Raw genomic sequence first — 14,155 nt, 5'->3', positions numbered from 1 at the left:
GACTTTAAAATACAAAAATGAGGACACCTTATATGTTAGATTTTTTCTTATATGTTATATTTTGAATTTTTTAAAACGACTTTAAATTACAAAAATGTAAGTTTTCCTTAAGTATACGACTAAAAATATTAAAATGACATGTATCAATTCGATGGTTGATTTGAAAGCTTTCAAAACCATATGAAAGATAAAAGTCAAAATAATTCAACTGTGAAAACAATATTGTTCATTTTTGTAAAGAATGTGTTCTATAGAAAAAATAAGATTTTTATGTCATAATTTGTTTAATGTCCAATCCGATCAATCCATGATGTATTAATTATAGTTTTGTTCCATTATTTTTAATAAAAATTGATCCGATCCATCGGAAAGAAATTATATAATAACAACAAAAAATATTATATATATATAAATAAAATGATCAAATATATAAAAGAAACTATCGATAATATATACAAATAAACTCACCATGCGCAAGGCGCATGTCTTATCCTAGTATTATAGATAAAGCTTCAAAAAATTTAGGCAGAATGCCAAAGTATATATGACTTACTCAAAGGTTGTTTTGTGATATCATCCAAGAAAATATATATATATATATATATATATATATATATGAATTTATTTATTTTTACCATATTAATGGTTGTAATTAATTATGGCTTAATTATTGATTAATTGTTTTTGTTGGCTGGTGTTCATTTGGATCTACAAATGGATTAAATTTAGGCAATCGTATCAATGCAAATTAGGCCAAAGGTCCTTGTCGTCATGGAATCTTGGACCAGTTGCAGGAATTTTTAGGGGTTCTTGAGGCCAAACAAATCCCAATAAGCACATGTCTTCTACACACAATCATATATCGTTAACTACATATACATTTAGCTAGTTAGTGATTGATTCTATCAAACTAATCTCAAAAACACACATATTAGAAAATTATTAAATTTTGGTAATACGCAAAATTTCATCCAGTTTTAATCCAAGTCTCAGGTATGTAAACTTCGAATAGGAGTTTTGTATGTAAATATGAATTAGTTTACTATACGATGATTTCACTAATTTAAATGATCTTTTAAAAATATAGCATTACTTTTTTGTGGATGATATAAATAAATGATTTGTCTGATCTTCATTTTTCAAATAGCCGCGAACGGCGCATAAGGCTTAAGCCTCGCTGAAAACCTCAAAGACCGAGGATATATAAAACAAATTAAACTATATCTTTATAAGTAAATGTAATAAATCCAATGTGCTCTGGTCTAAATATGTACTTGTAAGAAATATTTTTGTAGAGACTTGGAAAAATAAATTAGACAAGAAATCAAAGTGGCTGATTTCCAGTTGATCGGCCACCTTAATCCCTGGAGCTTGTCTTTCTTACACTTAAGAGTCATGCCAAAATACACATGCAGAGCACATCTACTTTGTAAATTTTAGTTTTTTATAATCAGTCTTATTTAAAACTTCTGAACCATAGTAATAGTCTCTTAGTATGACTCGGCGCAGAAAAGTAAATTTTCATGCAAATTTACATGCATTGTTCTTTTCATTGACGAACTTATCTCTTTGAGATCAAAGTTTAAATGGTCCTTCAATGTTACACATTGGAAATAATTCAAACTTGGGATAATATAAGTCATAACCATAATCTATAGTAACTCCAGGATTATATTAATTATCAGTCAATGCCTACTACATGTATGTTTTCATTGAATCTTGTATTCATGCATGTATTAACTAACCATATCTTTAAAAAAAAAAAAAAAAAAAAACTAACCATATCTTCCTACGATATATATACCCCATTTTCATTCATCAGAATATGAATTTAAAGTGATTAAATCTCATGTTTTTTTTTTTTTTTTGTAACAAGGCTTTCATATCTCATGTTTTTTTTGGTGATATATAAGTAGGGAAAAACAGAGAAAAGAAGAGAGTGGAGAAGAAGGAAAGGTAAGAAAGAGGTGTCTGTCTCCAAAGTGCATCAGCAAGGCGTGTGGAGAATCCATGGATGACACAGAAGATGAAAGAGTTGGTATCTCTCTTTTAACCACTCTGCAACTGCTCGCTCCTTCCATCATTTTTATTTCTCTATTTTTTTCTACCTGTGTTAATTAGCTAGGCTCCATGCACTCAAAGTTGTATACGTGAAGTTTTGGTCTATTAAAGGAGTAACGTAAGAAGTTGAAATGTTTAAAGCTAAAAGGGGTTAGTGAGAATCAAATTGATAGAGAGAGTTGGTTATCAAAAACACACTTGATAGAGAGTTTATTAAGTCAGAGAAGAAATCGAAATGGAATTAACAATCATCATTGAACATCTTTCATTACATCATATCTCTTACTAAACTTCAATCATTTGCACACGTCTTCATCATCTATTGCATCCACCTCCTCTGACTCGATCTAAGCCATCATATACACGCTTCAAAGGTTTAATGTGGAGATTTGGAGTGGTTTAACATGACATCTCATATTCCCCTGCTGATCTCTCATTCAGGAAGACATCTAATATAGCGATCCTTTTTGCTAACTAAACCGATTTAAAAGTAATTTCATTAAAGTTTTAAACCATTTCTGATTATAAAATCAAGATTACAACAAATATAACCAAAATTTTTGAATATAAAGATTCATCATTCATGGTGAAATTACTCTTCAGGCTTTTCTCTTCTTGGAAGATTTGGATTTAGACTCAGAGGAATGCTTATCCTTGCTTCTCTTTTTGGGGGTTTTATCAGAACCATTTTGATTCTCCAATTTGGTAGACTCAACACTGACAATACCACTTGCAGGGATCTTTGAATGTTTCAGAGCCTCTGCTTCTTTGTCTCCAATTACATATTGTTGAAGCTCTGCATCAGTTGATCCTTCTGTCTTCTCCTTCATTTGTTCCTTTAAAAATACACAAGGACAAGCTCTATCAAATTACAAACGAAGCAAAGCAACACTAAACAACATCTTTACACGAGAAAGGGAAGGTAGGAGAATTACCTCGACTTGTTTTGCTCCTTCCCTGAGATCATCGTCGACAGATACATTGTGAGGTTCAAGCACTCTCTGCAACGATGAACCGTACGTTAGCCTTTATAAAACAGATGGACTTAGTTTAAACCATATGTTGACACAAAGCAATGGCAAAAAAGATCCAAACACTGTTCTCGGTTCTGTAAATGTGTTTCTTATGAACATTATTTGATGGATCAATTACTGAGAAAAGAAAACAGTAAGGAGTTACCCTTTGCAAACGAGGGCGGGTTAATTCAATCTCCTTTGCTGCAATCCCGTTCAGATATTTGTATAACTCCCTTAAGACTTTCAAGAGAAGAGAGTGTATCTGTCCCCTCTCCAACTGCATTTGTCTCTGCAAAATCAAATATTCAAAAGTGTTGGCACGTTTTCTCAACATGATTTGGTGAAACATAATCAAGCAAAATAGTGTAAAACACATTACCTCAATGCTAGAGAACTCAGACTCCTGCAATCCCAAGCACAGTAATACAGATGCCTGAACATATGACAGTGATACAGGGATCTTCTCTTCAAAGTACTGATGTGCTAGTGTTTTGCAGATGTCATAAACCTTTCAACCATAAGACAATGAAACTGGTTACAAACAGAAAGAAGTTAACCTAAGTTCAGTTCTCAAAAAAAGAAATGCTAACCAGATTGAAGTCGGTCATATTGTTGGTGAACACTCTGAGCCTCTCCGTATCAAATGGAGAAAGTACACCGTCAAGTGTCTTCAAAAATCCGTCTGATGAATCAATCCCTGTGAAGTTGATCTTGGGGTTTAAGACGCTGCACAAAGAATGATATGACAAGATAAACAATCATATGAAATTGATATTACTGCAAAATAATGACAAGAAAATGTTAGTGTTTTTACCTCATTGCAAGTTTATAATCCATCTTTTTGAATTTATCACTCAAAAGCTTAGAGAACCTTATCCGGAAATCTGAACAAAGCAAAAGAAGTTGTTAAACATCAATGATACACTAGGAAGATCAAGAAAGTTTTCAGTTCTTGATCAAAGAATCAACAAACCTTTATAGAAGGGAGCAAAGAAACCCAACTCCTCGGACTCGTTGACTTCTAGCTCGTCATTCTTTAAAGGTTTTAAAAGCATGCTTGTGTGCTCACCAGTCACAGCACTCTGATCCAAGCACAAGGAATAAACCACTGTTAGAAAACCACTACAAGAAATGGCAATCAAGAAGAGAGGATGGAGGTATTCTCAACTGGGATTTGGCTAACGTAGAAAGGAGCAAAATTATGCTTTCTCCAAAACCGGAATAGGTCCAAAGTAAGACCAAAGGAGACACCAATGTAGTGGAGCCTCTCGGGTCGTCGTTCATTGAGTGGAACCAGTAGAGGTGGAAGATTTGTGCGAGGCTTTACTTGCTCTTCGAGCATGGAGACCTGTCAAGAAGGAGCCAATTAAGCATGTAAACAAGAGAGAGAACTATAAAATCCATGGCCCACACAGATATATAGAAAAACTAGAAACCTTCTCAGCAGCCTCTGTAACTCTAATGGGTGAATGCTCAACATCAGCTTCATTATCTGCTTCTAAGATTGGAGAAATCTGGCCCTCAAAATATCTGAAAATGTCGATCAGCATAGTAAGGAAGAGTACATTATTTCTTTAAGAGTATAACCACACCAAGTAAGTACAAAGTCTAAATTGTCCAGCACAGAACCTGATATAAGAAATGTATGGGATGCACATGATAACAAATTCGTATGCGCATTTTCATGAGATTACCTGGTCAAGAGCTCGACTGCAGCAGAACCATATCCCATCTACAAAGCAAACAGAAACTTGTTATTCCCACACGAAATCTAACTGGACAGGTAAAAAAACATGCGCATAAAGAAAAAAGATTACCTTCATGGCGTTAGGGTGGACTGCTATGCGTACAATGCGAGCACCAGAGAGATGTGGAAATTCAATGTCCCGGAACTGTTCACAGAATTTCCATGGAATCTGGTCTCCATATGGTGAATGGCCATCCCTTAAACTTTTGAGAGCTGAGCTCTGAGATATCTGTCCTTCCAGACAGACCTGAAAAATACCAATTACGATGATGCTTAAAATCACACAGGTTACAAAGGGACACAAGGAAGAAACTTATGCCAAATGTGGAGAAGGCAGTAAAAAGCTTATTATTTAATCTTTATAAGTCTATATTCATGAAGACTGTTGACTCACTATTCTAAATCAAACTGTTATGCATTTCAATACACCTAAGAAGTGAGCGTTCAAATAATTTTTTACCTGGATAACACAGAGTATATCAGGAAGTTTGCTTTGGGACTCATCAACAGGAGCTGTGTTTAAAGGGAGTTAGACATGGTTCTGAAAATTTAAGTAGGTGGGGGAAAGGAAAAATTGCATACCAAGTAACACAAATAAATGATGGGCAGGAGCATCAGCCAGCAGTTGAAGATCATTAGGAGAGTTCTTGTAGTGAGAAGAGACACATAGCGCCATCATTCTCTGTAGGGATGCACTTATATCAGTCTCTTGTCAAAATAATAAAAGAATGTATGGATCAAATCAACACCATTTACCTGTAGAAACATTTCACTATCTTTGTGATAAGAAAAGAGTGTGTCTCGGTTGACATAATAGAGGTCGCACTCACTTGGCCGAGGATGGCTATACAAAAAGAAGAAAGAGGATGAATCAAAAAAATAACATTTATAGACGATTAGTACCGGAAGAAAAGAGAAAACTTCAGTAGAATATGCAGACCATGAAGGATTGGGCAGACTAGTAGCAACGTCAAGGCAAAGCAAGCCATTAAGCCAGGATTCTATTGGATCTCCAGAAGCGTATCTAATAGACTCATTAAGTTCTATCTTCTTAAAAAGACAACCTGCATAAGTAATTTAAGAGAGTCAGGGGCATTTTACCGGATAATGAATTTATCAGATACACTAGTAGAGTGGGCTACTATGCATGAAACTTAAATTAATCTTTGCATGCTTCTTAGAGGAGAAAGTGAAACTGAAGGTACTGCTCTTCAAGAGAACGTTTACATTTATTACTTAAAGCTACATTGACTGCCACTTAAATCTTTACAATTGAGCTCACTGCTAAACATAGGAAATGAAAATTTTATAAACAAATGCTAGAAGCACTATACTTTCCTTCCTAACCACAAACATTCATATCCTCTTGAAGGTGAGCCTCTAAAAATATTCCCTCATAATTTTCACATACAAGAACGAAAGCAAGAAGCATCAATTAAATACCAGAAAGAGAGCCTTCAAGACCAGTAGCTGGAGCCCGGCTTTGCTCATCTAATTGTTGGAGAAGCTTCAGTGATAAAGATCTACCAGTGCCTTCATACCTTTCAACAAAAAGAAGAAGAAACAAGTAACATCAGTGGCATGAGTATCCCTGAATTAAAACCAGAACGTGCATATAGCTTCCCCATAATATGGAAATAGCATCAAACTATGTTTCACATACCCGCTGACAGTTGAGGACAGGAAAACTAGATAAGGACCAAGCAAAGACTTCACAACTGGTAAAGGAATAGCTGCCGCTTCATCAATAACCAACAACTCTACTTGTGAGAGCTTCTCATGCTCGTGCGGTTGTATATACTGCATGAAAATATCAAGAGCATGGAACACGTCAGAGATGGACACAAATCACAACAGCTTAAAGACCATGAATGAATTAACTGAGGAAAGAACAAACCTGGATAGTTTGTCTATGCTGCTTGATGATATTTATCCGTACAATAGCTTTTTTGAAATCAGGATTCGCACTTTTCACAACATCATAATCAAGGTGCTCCTTTAAAAAGAGCGAGCGAAAGGTATTTCAGAAACATATATGACCACATTGCAAAGCAGAATGACATTCTTCTTATTTGAGCTAGCATAGGCCTAATTTTCAGTGATCATCTCAATAAAAAATGCATGTCTTTCACCTTGAAGGTTTTACTTAATGAAATGGAACAAGTGCTGGTAGTCTATAGGAAAAGAAATTTGCTTTACCTTATATTCAAGTGCATCAAAACCTTTGCAAACAAACTCAAAGAATGTTTTCAAGTTGTCAGGGCTTGGTGCAGTAATGTAAATGTTTGAGTACCTAAAAGCCAAAAAAAAAACGCACACCATAATTTTAACAAACATCCCCCGGAGAAAAACTACTTGAGAGTAAAGGAACATATGGGAGTAATTTTACCCAGCAGCTACGGCACCGGCAACAGCTAAACCAAGTGCAGCAGATTTTCCACGCCCTCGACTAGCAATCAAAGCAACTATGCTGCGAAGAGCCTTATCCAGAATTGCATCAAAAAAGGTGACAACAGCTTTGCCCTACAAAAATAAATGCAGAATCTCCATTAAACATCAGCCATAAGACAAGCAAGAGCATTAAAAAGACAATTCATAGCTTTTGAACCTGATCCAGTGTACAGCATTTCTTGATCAAAGGACCAACTGGAAAATCATCACTTAGTTCATCTTTCAAATTCTTCAGCTCCCGTTCTGCCTCAGAGAGGCCCTCGGAATCCTGACACGATATTGAAGAGTTATCAGTGAAATTTTGAAAAGCATTTTGTTACAACGGAAGCCAGTTCACTTGGCTATAAAGATTACCATTTCTGTAGGAACTGGAGTAATAGATCTGATATGAGAGGAAAGCGGCAATATATTCAGCTCATCATCCATGACAACACATGCTTTGCATGAAGCAATTGATAGCAGAAAACGTTCATTGAATCGGCCCGCAGCTTCAGAATGCGACTCGGTTCTGAATCTGTCATGGACATCCTAATAAGATAATATAAACAGCAATTAGACAATTTTTAAGCCCCCCATTCCCTTAAGAGTAAGCAATAAATAAACATGTCGTTCGTACCATAACCATTGTGCATAGACTAGTTAGCGAAGTAAGTGATCGTAATATCAACACAATCATCCCACCCCCTTCCACAGTCTCAATCGTCCTCGCTAGTAGATTGGGAGTCAAAGCTTCAAAATCCTGAATTTACCAAGAAGAGATAATTGAATATCACCCATAAAAATGAATCAGTAATCTTTAGTGAGTAGAGACAAAAGTACCTGTAAGATGCACATGCCGAAAGTGTTTCCAAGGATACGTTCAGAGTCTTTGTACAAGCAATGAGTAACTCTTCCCACATCAAGCAAACGCGAGAAGGCGTCAAGCTTCTCAGGGTCCAGCTGTCCTCTCTCCCTCAGTCTCTTCAGCTGCTTCGTACGCTTCTTCTTATGACTGACAATCATCATTCACGACAAAGCTATCAACTTTCAATGCACTCTCCAGAGCTAAAACAAGAATGAATTCTAAAGCTTGAGACTTTACCTGCTGATGTCGAGCTTGTCCTTGTAGCACCACAAGACACTCGGATTAGACTTAATCACTGCCTTTGACAACATGTGGTGGAGGTTCACAATCTGTTAAGAGAAGAAGCACACACACAAGTTTAGTGGGGGATGTGAGTGAAAAGTAGAGAGCTTTAGAGCAAGGAGCACTAGACCTGGTCACGAGACTTGTCACCGATGATGACAAACATGGAACGGTGTCTCAGTTTGACACCGTTCTCAATTAGAGTCCTGATACGTTCGTCTACCTTCTTCCTCATTCTTCTTCCTCCTTAATCTTATCACAGACGCAAAACCTGAGCTCCTATTCTATTAGAGCTCTGAGTCGAAGGAGACGATGATTTAAAAAAAAAATGAAATTAGCGTTTCGATATTGTGCAGTAGGGTTTAATGATGGAAGGGAGGAAAAGAGACGATGACGACACGACACAGAAACTGGAAACTAGGGTTTCCGACAAATTGTGTTGCAGGGTATATGAATTATGTCGAGATTCGAACCCACCACCTGGCGGTTTATTTATAAACACCGCTAAACCAGCTGTATTTTTCAAAGATTGTAATTGGGGCTAAGCCCAAACTCACTAGGCCTTAGCCCAAAGTCACATAAGAAAAAGGATATCTTTTTGAAACGACGCGGCTATTAGCCGTCTTTACGACTCTTATCCGACCAGACCAGAACAGACCAGCTTCGAAACGAAAACGAGTAGAATGCGAAACCACGCGCCTAGTGGAGCGGGTGGGAGAAAACTGTATCCATCTTCGACGGGGTTTAAGTTCCATTTTGAGTCAGTGAGAATGGTGGTAGTGATTTTGTCTTCTGTTTGGGTTAGTATCTCAGTCTTATGGGTTCATAGGTGAGTCTCTGTCTCTCTCACTCTCTTTTTGTTTATTGGTGGTAGACTGGTAGTGAATCATGTGTTAACTGTTCTGAAGAAGTTTGAGAGAGATTAGAATGGTAAAAAAAAAAAAGAGATAGAACTTGTTTTTTTTTTTACTCTTTGGACTGGTTCATGAAATTAGTTTCCGTGGAAGATAATCCATTGAGACTTGCTTGCAGCTTTTAGACTGAGTTGGAAAGTATAGATTTTGAAGAATATCAAATTGTTTAGTCAAGTGTCTACTGCACTCAAGTGTTGCTTATCTATCTTGTTTGAAATCTTTTTTTTTTAAAGCAATTGTAATTAGGTCTAGCGAAGTTAAGTTGTGGAGAAGGATGATGATGATGATGATGATGCAATGGTTCAGTAACAATTAAAGAAAGAGGAAGCAGAGAATGGGAGGAAGAGGAAGAAACCAGTAGAATCTGAAGAAGAGAGTGTGTTTATCTTTTCTAACTAAGCTAGGTGAAGAAATGGACTCAGTTTATCATTTTTGCTCAGGGTCCATTTTATCTTTAAGACGGGTCTGGTTAGGACCTGAGTTTGATTCAGGGTGCATCTTGGTTTCATACATGGAGTCTGATTTCTTTGGGAACATTGCTCTTTTGTGTAAGTTTCCATGGCGTTATGAAACTCTAATCTCTTGTGAACAGAGTAATCAGTAGAGGCGAAAAATGCTCTTTACTCGCTATGAAAATGCAACATTTTTGTTCTAGTAATATCTTGCAACTCAAAAGAAAGATGCTTTAGATTGTGTACTAAATTAAGCAAAACACACAAAACAAATAGAAGCAATCTGATACACACAACCCAATGAAAACTCAAGTACACAGATTCTGATGGATACATGACACCATGAATAGAACTTCCTGAAAAGAATTAACTTTTGTTCAACTTGCTGCTCAATCTTGATGGTCTAAAAGATCTTATCAAAATTATATGTTGTATGCTACTTAAAACCAGACAGTGACGGGCTGACGCCTTTGACTTGGGTAGTATTTTAATGGTTTTGGCTCTTGCATCTTTCAAAATTTGTCTTTAGTGATAAAAGCTCTTTGTTCACACATCCAACTGAAACACACGTTTACTTATTTTAAGAATCAGACTAAAACATTAACATCATCATCAAGAGATTGAGATTAAAACATCAACATCATCATCATTTGATATAATATGGAAAATTAGCAAAGTTATTTGTTTCTGGGCTTTAAATTACTTGTCACACTATAGTTTTATATGTATTCTCATTTGATATTGATCAATAATATGAACAACATCATTATTAGAAATGAAAATTATAAAAAGGAAACACAGATATTATTGAAAGAAACCAAGAAAGACGGTACAACATATAGCTTAGTTAGAAAAGATAATGGTATCATGCAAGTCTTATTATAGATAGCTTTTGCATAGACAGACTGAAAACATCGTAACGCGCGCTTATAGCATTACTCGCCATTTCCACTTCTCCTCATTTGCGTCTCTGTGGAATGTTGTTGTGTCCTCTGCGGTGAGGATGTGGATTCTGCTCTCTTGTATAATATTTGCCGCACATTCCACATTTGACTGCGTCCGTCTCCAAGATCGCCCTTAGTTGTTGGGTCGACGTTATCGCAGTCCCTTCACGGCTAACGTTGTTTTCTCCGGTGGTGGCGCCTGCGGGGAGGGAAGACTGAGTTGAGGATGATGAAGTTGAGTTGTTTTGCGATGAAGACATCTTCTTAGGGTCGGTCTGCTTTGGCTTAATCAAACAAAGATCCACTAGAGAATTAACATTTCGGCATCGCCAGGGACAGAGGACCGGCACATGGCAACACGTGACTAGTCTGGATCACTTATGTGGGGCCAGGATACCTCCGTATAATTCAAAAAAAAAAAATCAAGCAAAAGATCAATTAATAAAATACTTTAAAAATGAGAGAGAATATAAAAATGAAATATGATTTTGAAGAAAACTATGAAGTAACCATAGAGAATGAGGACACGAAAAGAAGAAAATTATATAACTACAAGACATTAACCAGAATGAAAGAGACCAACTGGCAAATACTATATGCATATGCAAATACTCATTACCTCAAAGAAAAAAGTTGTATGGTTTTGTTTTTTCTCTCTTGCTTTGTTGCTCTGCTCTTTTAATAATTGAAACTGAGTCTTGTAGATTCTCGATATATATAGCTGCACTTTTTTACATTTTTCATGATTTTTATAAAAGGAAATAAAAAATTCTTCCATGGTTGTTGCTAGCTAGTTGTTGTAGACCCTTCCTCATGGTCATTGACTCACTGGTGAGCTACTAATCAAAACTAAACTTGGAGAAAATTTTAAATTATGACATTTTATATTTATTTTATCTCATCAATAAATATAAATTTATTCCTGTTATAAGATAAACTTTGAAATGATCCTCCACTCCTTTACCAACTCAAGCACTATGATCATCTACTCATCAAGCATTATGATCATCTACTCAGCAAGCACTATGATCACCCACTCATTTACCAAATCAAGCACCATCTTTGATATTTTATGTATTGTTGCTCACTATAAATACCATCACTCATCTCACTCTTTTGTACACCATTACATCTTCTTCTTCTTCTTTATAATAAACTCTCTCACTTATATTAGTGTTATTTGCTTCCTACGGGTATTGAATTCTACTCTTATTAAATTTCTCGATACTATAAATTATAAGTTATTTCATAAAAACCCTGAGGTTTCAGGATTTCCAAAGGGTTAGAGATTACAATTCCACTATCTTGAGGATAGTTGCACAATTAAAATATTGTGGTAACCCTATCACCGAAGGAGAAATGCTTGACAAGACATACAATACCTTCCACAAAGAACACAACGTCTTATCCCGAATTTACAGAAAATGTGGGTACACCAAATTTTCTGAATTGATGGTAACACTCATGTTGGCTGAAAAGAACGATGAGTTACTAATCAAAAACCATAATTCCCGACCTACGGGAGCCAAGGCATTTCCCGAAGTGAATGCTACGGCGGTAGAATATTCGGGAAGGAGAAACCATACCAATCGAGGTCGTGGTCGGCGTTTCAACAACAAACGTGGAAAGCCTTACTATCCTAAAAGTATTAGATCTAACAAATGGGTTAGATCTGAACAACCTCATAAAGGCAAAGAAACCGAAGAGGATACCACAAAGAAAAGTGAGACTGTATGTTACAGATGTGGATGTAAAGGACATTGGTCCCGTACCTGTCGTACTCCCCCACATTTGTGCAAGTTATATCAAGAGTCCATAAAAGGAAAGGCTAAAGAGGTGAACCTCACGGAAAACGTTGAAGGGACCTCATACCTTGAATCCTCTGATTTCGCAAATGAGCTGGACTAGAATACTCTTGAAGAGTACGGAAATGTTTCTAATAAGACTGCTGAATAGTCCTCATTTGTAATGTATAATAATTATGTTTTCAAAGAATAATGTTGTTTTAACAACAATATTTGTATAATTATTGTGTGTTTTCTTTATATAATCAATGAATAAATTTCACGTTTCACTTTTATTTAATGTTTATGATAATTTCAGAGATGGATCAAAATACTAATGGAGCAAAATCCAAGAAACGGATTCGTGAAATATGCATACCAGATAGTGGAACAACGCACACTATTCTGAGACAAAAGAGATATTTCTCTGATATAAAACTGACAAGAATTGTCGTCAATACAATATCAGGTCCTGCAGACGTGATTGAAGGAACTGGTAAAGCAAACTTTACTTTGCCGAATGGAACAAAATTTTCCATAAATAATGCTTTATACTCTCCGAGTTCTAAAAGGAATTTGTTGAGTTTTAAAGACATATATCTTCACGGATATGATACTCAGTCTGCAACTGAGGATGGAAAGAAATACATGTATGTAATTTCTGAAAAATGTGGCAGAAAACACATATTGGAAAAGTTTCCAGAGCTTCCTTCGGGGTTACATCATACTTATATCGATGAGATCGAATCAAATCTTGTAGTAGAACGGAACCCAGAAGAGTTCACGTTATGGCATGATCGCCTTGGCCACCCAGGCACTACAATGATGCGTAAAATCATAGAAAGTTCACATGGTCATCCATTGAAAATCCAGGAGATTTCTCAAGGGAATAAAATGACATGTGTTGCATGTTCTCTAGGAAAATTGATCGTAAGGCCATCGCCAACCAAAATCGATAAAGAATCACCAAGGTTCCTTGAAAGAATTCAAGGTGATATATGTGGACCGATACATCCACCATGTGGACCATTCCACTATTTTATGGTATTAATTGACGCATCCAGTAGATGGTCACACGTTTGTCTATTATCATCTCGAAATGTGGCATTTGCGAGATTTCTAACTCAGATGATCAAACTGCGAGCGCAGTTTCCTGATTATACTATTAAAAGAGTTAGACTAGACAACGCTGGTGAATTCACATCCCAAGCATTCAATGACTATTGTATGGTAATGGGAATTGAAGTTGAACATTCGGTTGCTCATGTTCATACGCAAAATGGTTTGGCTGAATCTTTAATTAAGCGTCTGCAATTGATTGCAAGACCATTGATCATGAGATCAAAACTTCCAACCTCTGTATGGGGACATGCTATTTTGCATGCAGAAGCACTCATTCGGATCAGACCGAGTGCATACCATAAGTATTCCCCACTACAATTAGCGTTTGGTCGAGAACCAAATATTTCCCATTTAAGAATCTTTGGTTGTGCAGTATATGTACCTGTAGCATCACCACAACGAACAAAGATGGGACCACAAAGAAGGTTGGGAATATATGTTGGTTGTGACTCTCCATCGATTATAAGATACCTAGAACCACAGACTGGTGACGTCTTTACAGCACGTTTTGCTGATTGTCATTTTGACGAAAATGTAT

At 36.3% G+C, this 14,155-nt stretch overlaps 2 protein-coding genes and 1 long non-coding RNA gene across 3 annotated transcripts; 2 read left to right on the top strand and 1 right to left on the bottom strand.

Moving 5' to 3' along the window:
- Nucleotides 1–2,542: 2,542 nt before the first annotated feature.
- Nucleotides 2,543–8,863, bottom strand: LOC106312638 (UPF0202 protein At3g57940). The gene is made up of 26 exons (XM_013750227.1): nt 8,532–8,863; nt 8,357–8,448; nt 8,095–8,266; nt 7,892–8,014; nt 7,630–7,803; nt 7,433–7,543; nt 7,214–7,347; nt 7,024–7,117; nt 6,722–6,820; nt 6,488–6,624; nt 6,268–6,365; nt 5,765–5,888; nt 5,581–5,668; nt 5,407–5,506; nt 5,285–5,337; nt 4,895–5,071; nt 4,772–4,809; nt 4,514–4,607; nt 4,246–4,425; nt 4,051–4,159; nt 3,892–3,961; nt 3,668–3,803; nt 3,457–3,585; nt 3,241–3,366; nt 2,997–3,062; nt 2,543–2,897 (listed from the first exon to the last, which is right to left on the bottom strand). Exons 1-26 carry the CDS (start codon nt 8,634–8,636, stop codon nt 2,661–2,663), a joined length of 3,066 nt encoding a protein of 1,021 aa, XP_013605681.1. The 5' UTR covers nt 8,637–8,863; the 3' UTR covers nt 2,543–2,660.
- A 175-nt stretch (nt 8,864–9,038) lies between these two features.
- LOC106310904 lies at nt 9,039–9,969 on the top strand. Its single transcript, XR_001263883.1, has 2 exons — nt 9,039–9,230; nt 9,549–9,969. It is a non-coding gene; the product is annotated as an uncharacterized LOC106310904 (long non-coding RNA).
- Nucleotides 9,970–12,163: 2,194 nt separating this feature from the next.
- LOC106309180 lies at nt 12,164–12,619 on the top strand. The gene has a single exon (XM_013746241.1). It carries the CDS (start codon nt 12,164–12,166, stop codon nt 12,617–12,619), a length of 456 nt encoding a protein of 151 aa, XP_013601695.1.
- The last annotated feature ends 1,536 nt before the right edge of the window (nt 12,620–14,155 follow it).

This window comes from Brassica oleracea, chromosome C8 (genome assembly GCF_000695525.1).
Source record: "Brassica oleracea var. oleracea cultivar TO1000 chromosome C8, BOL, whole genome shotgun sequence".
Lineage (NCBI taxonomy): Eukaryota > Viridiplantae > Streptophyta > Magnoliopsida > Brassicales > Brassicaceae > Brassica > Brassica oleracea.
Note: the sequence above shows the minus strand (reverse complement) of the source record. Positions and strands in the feature narration are given on the sequence as shown.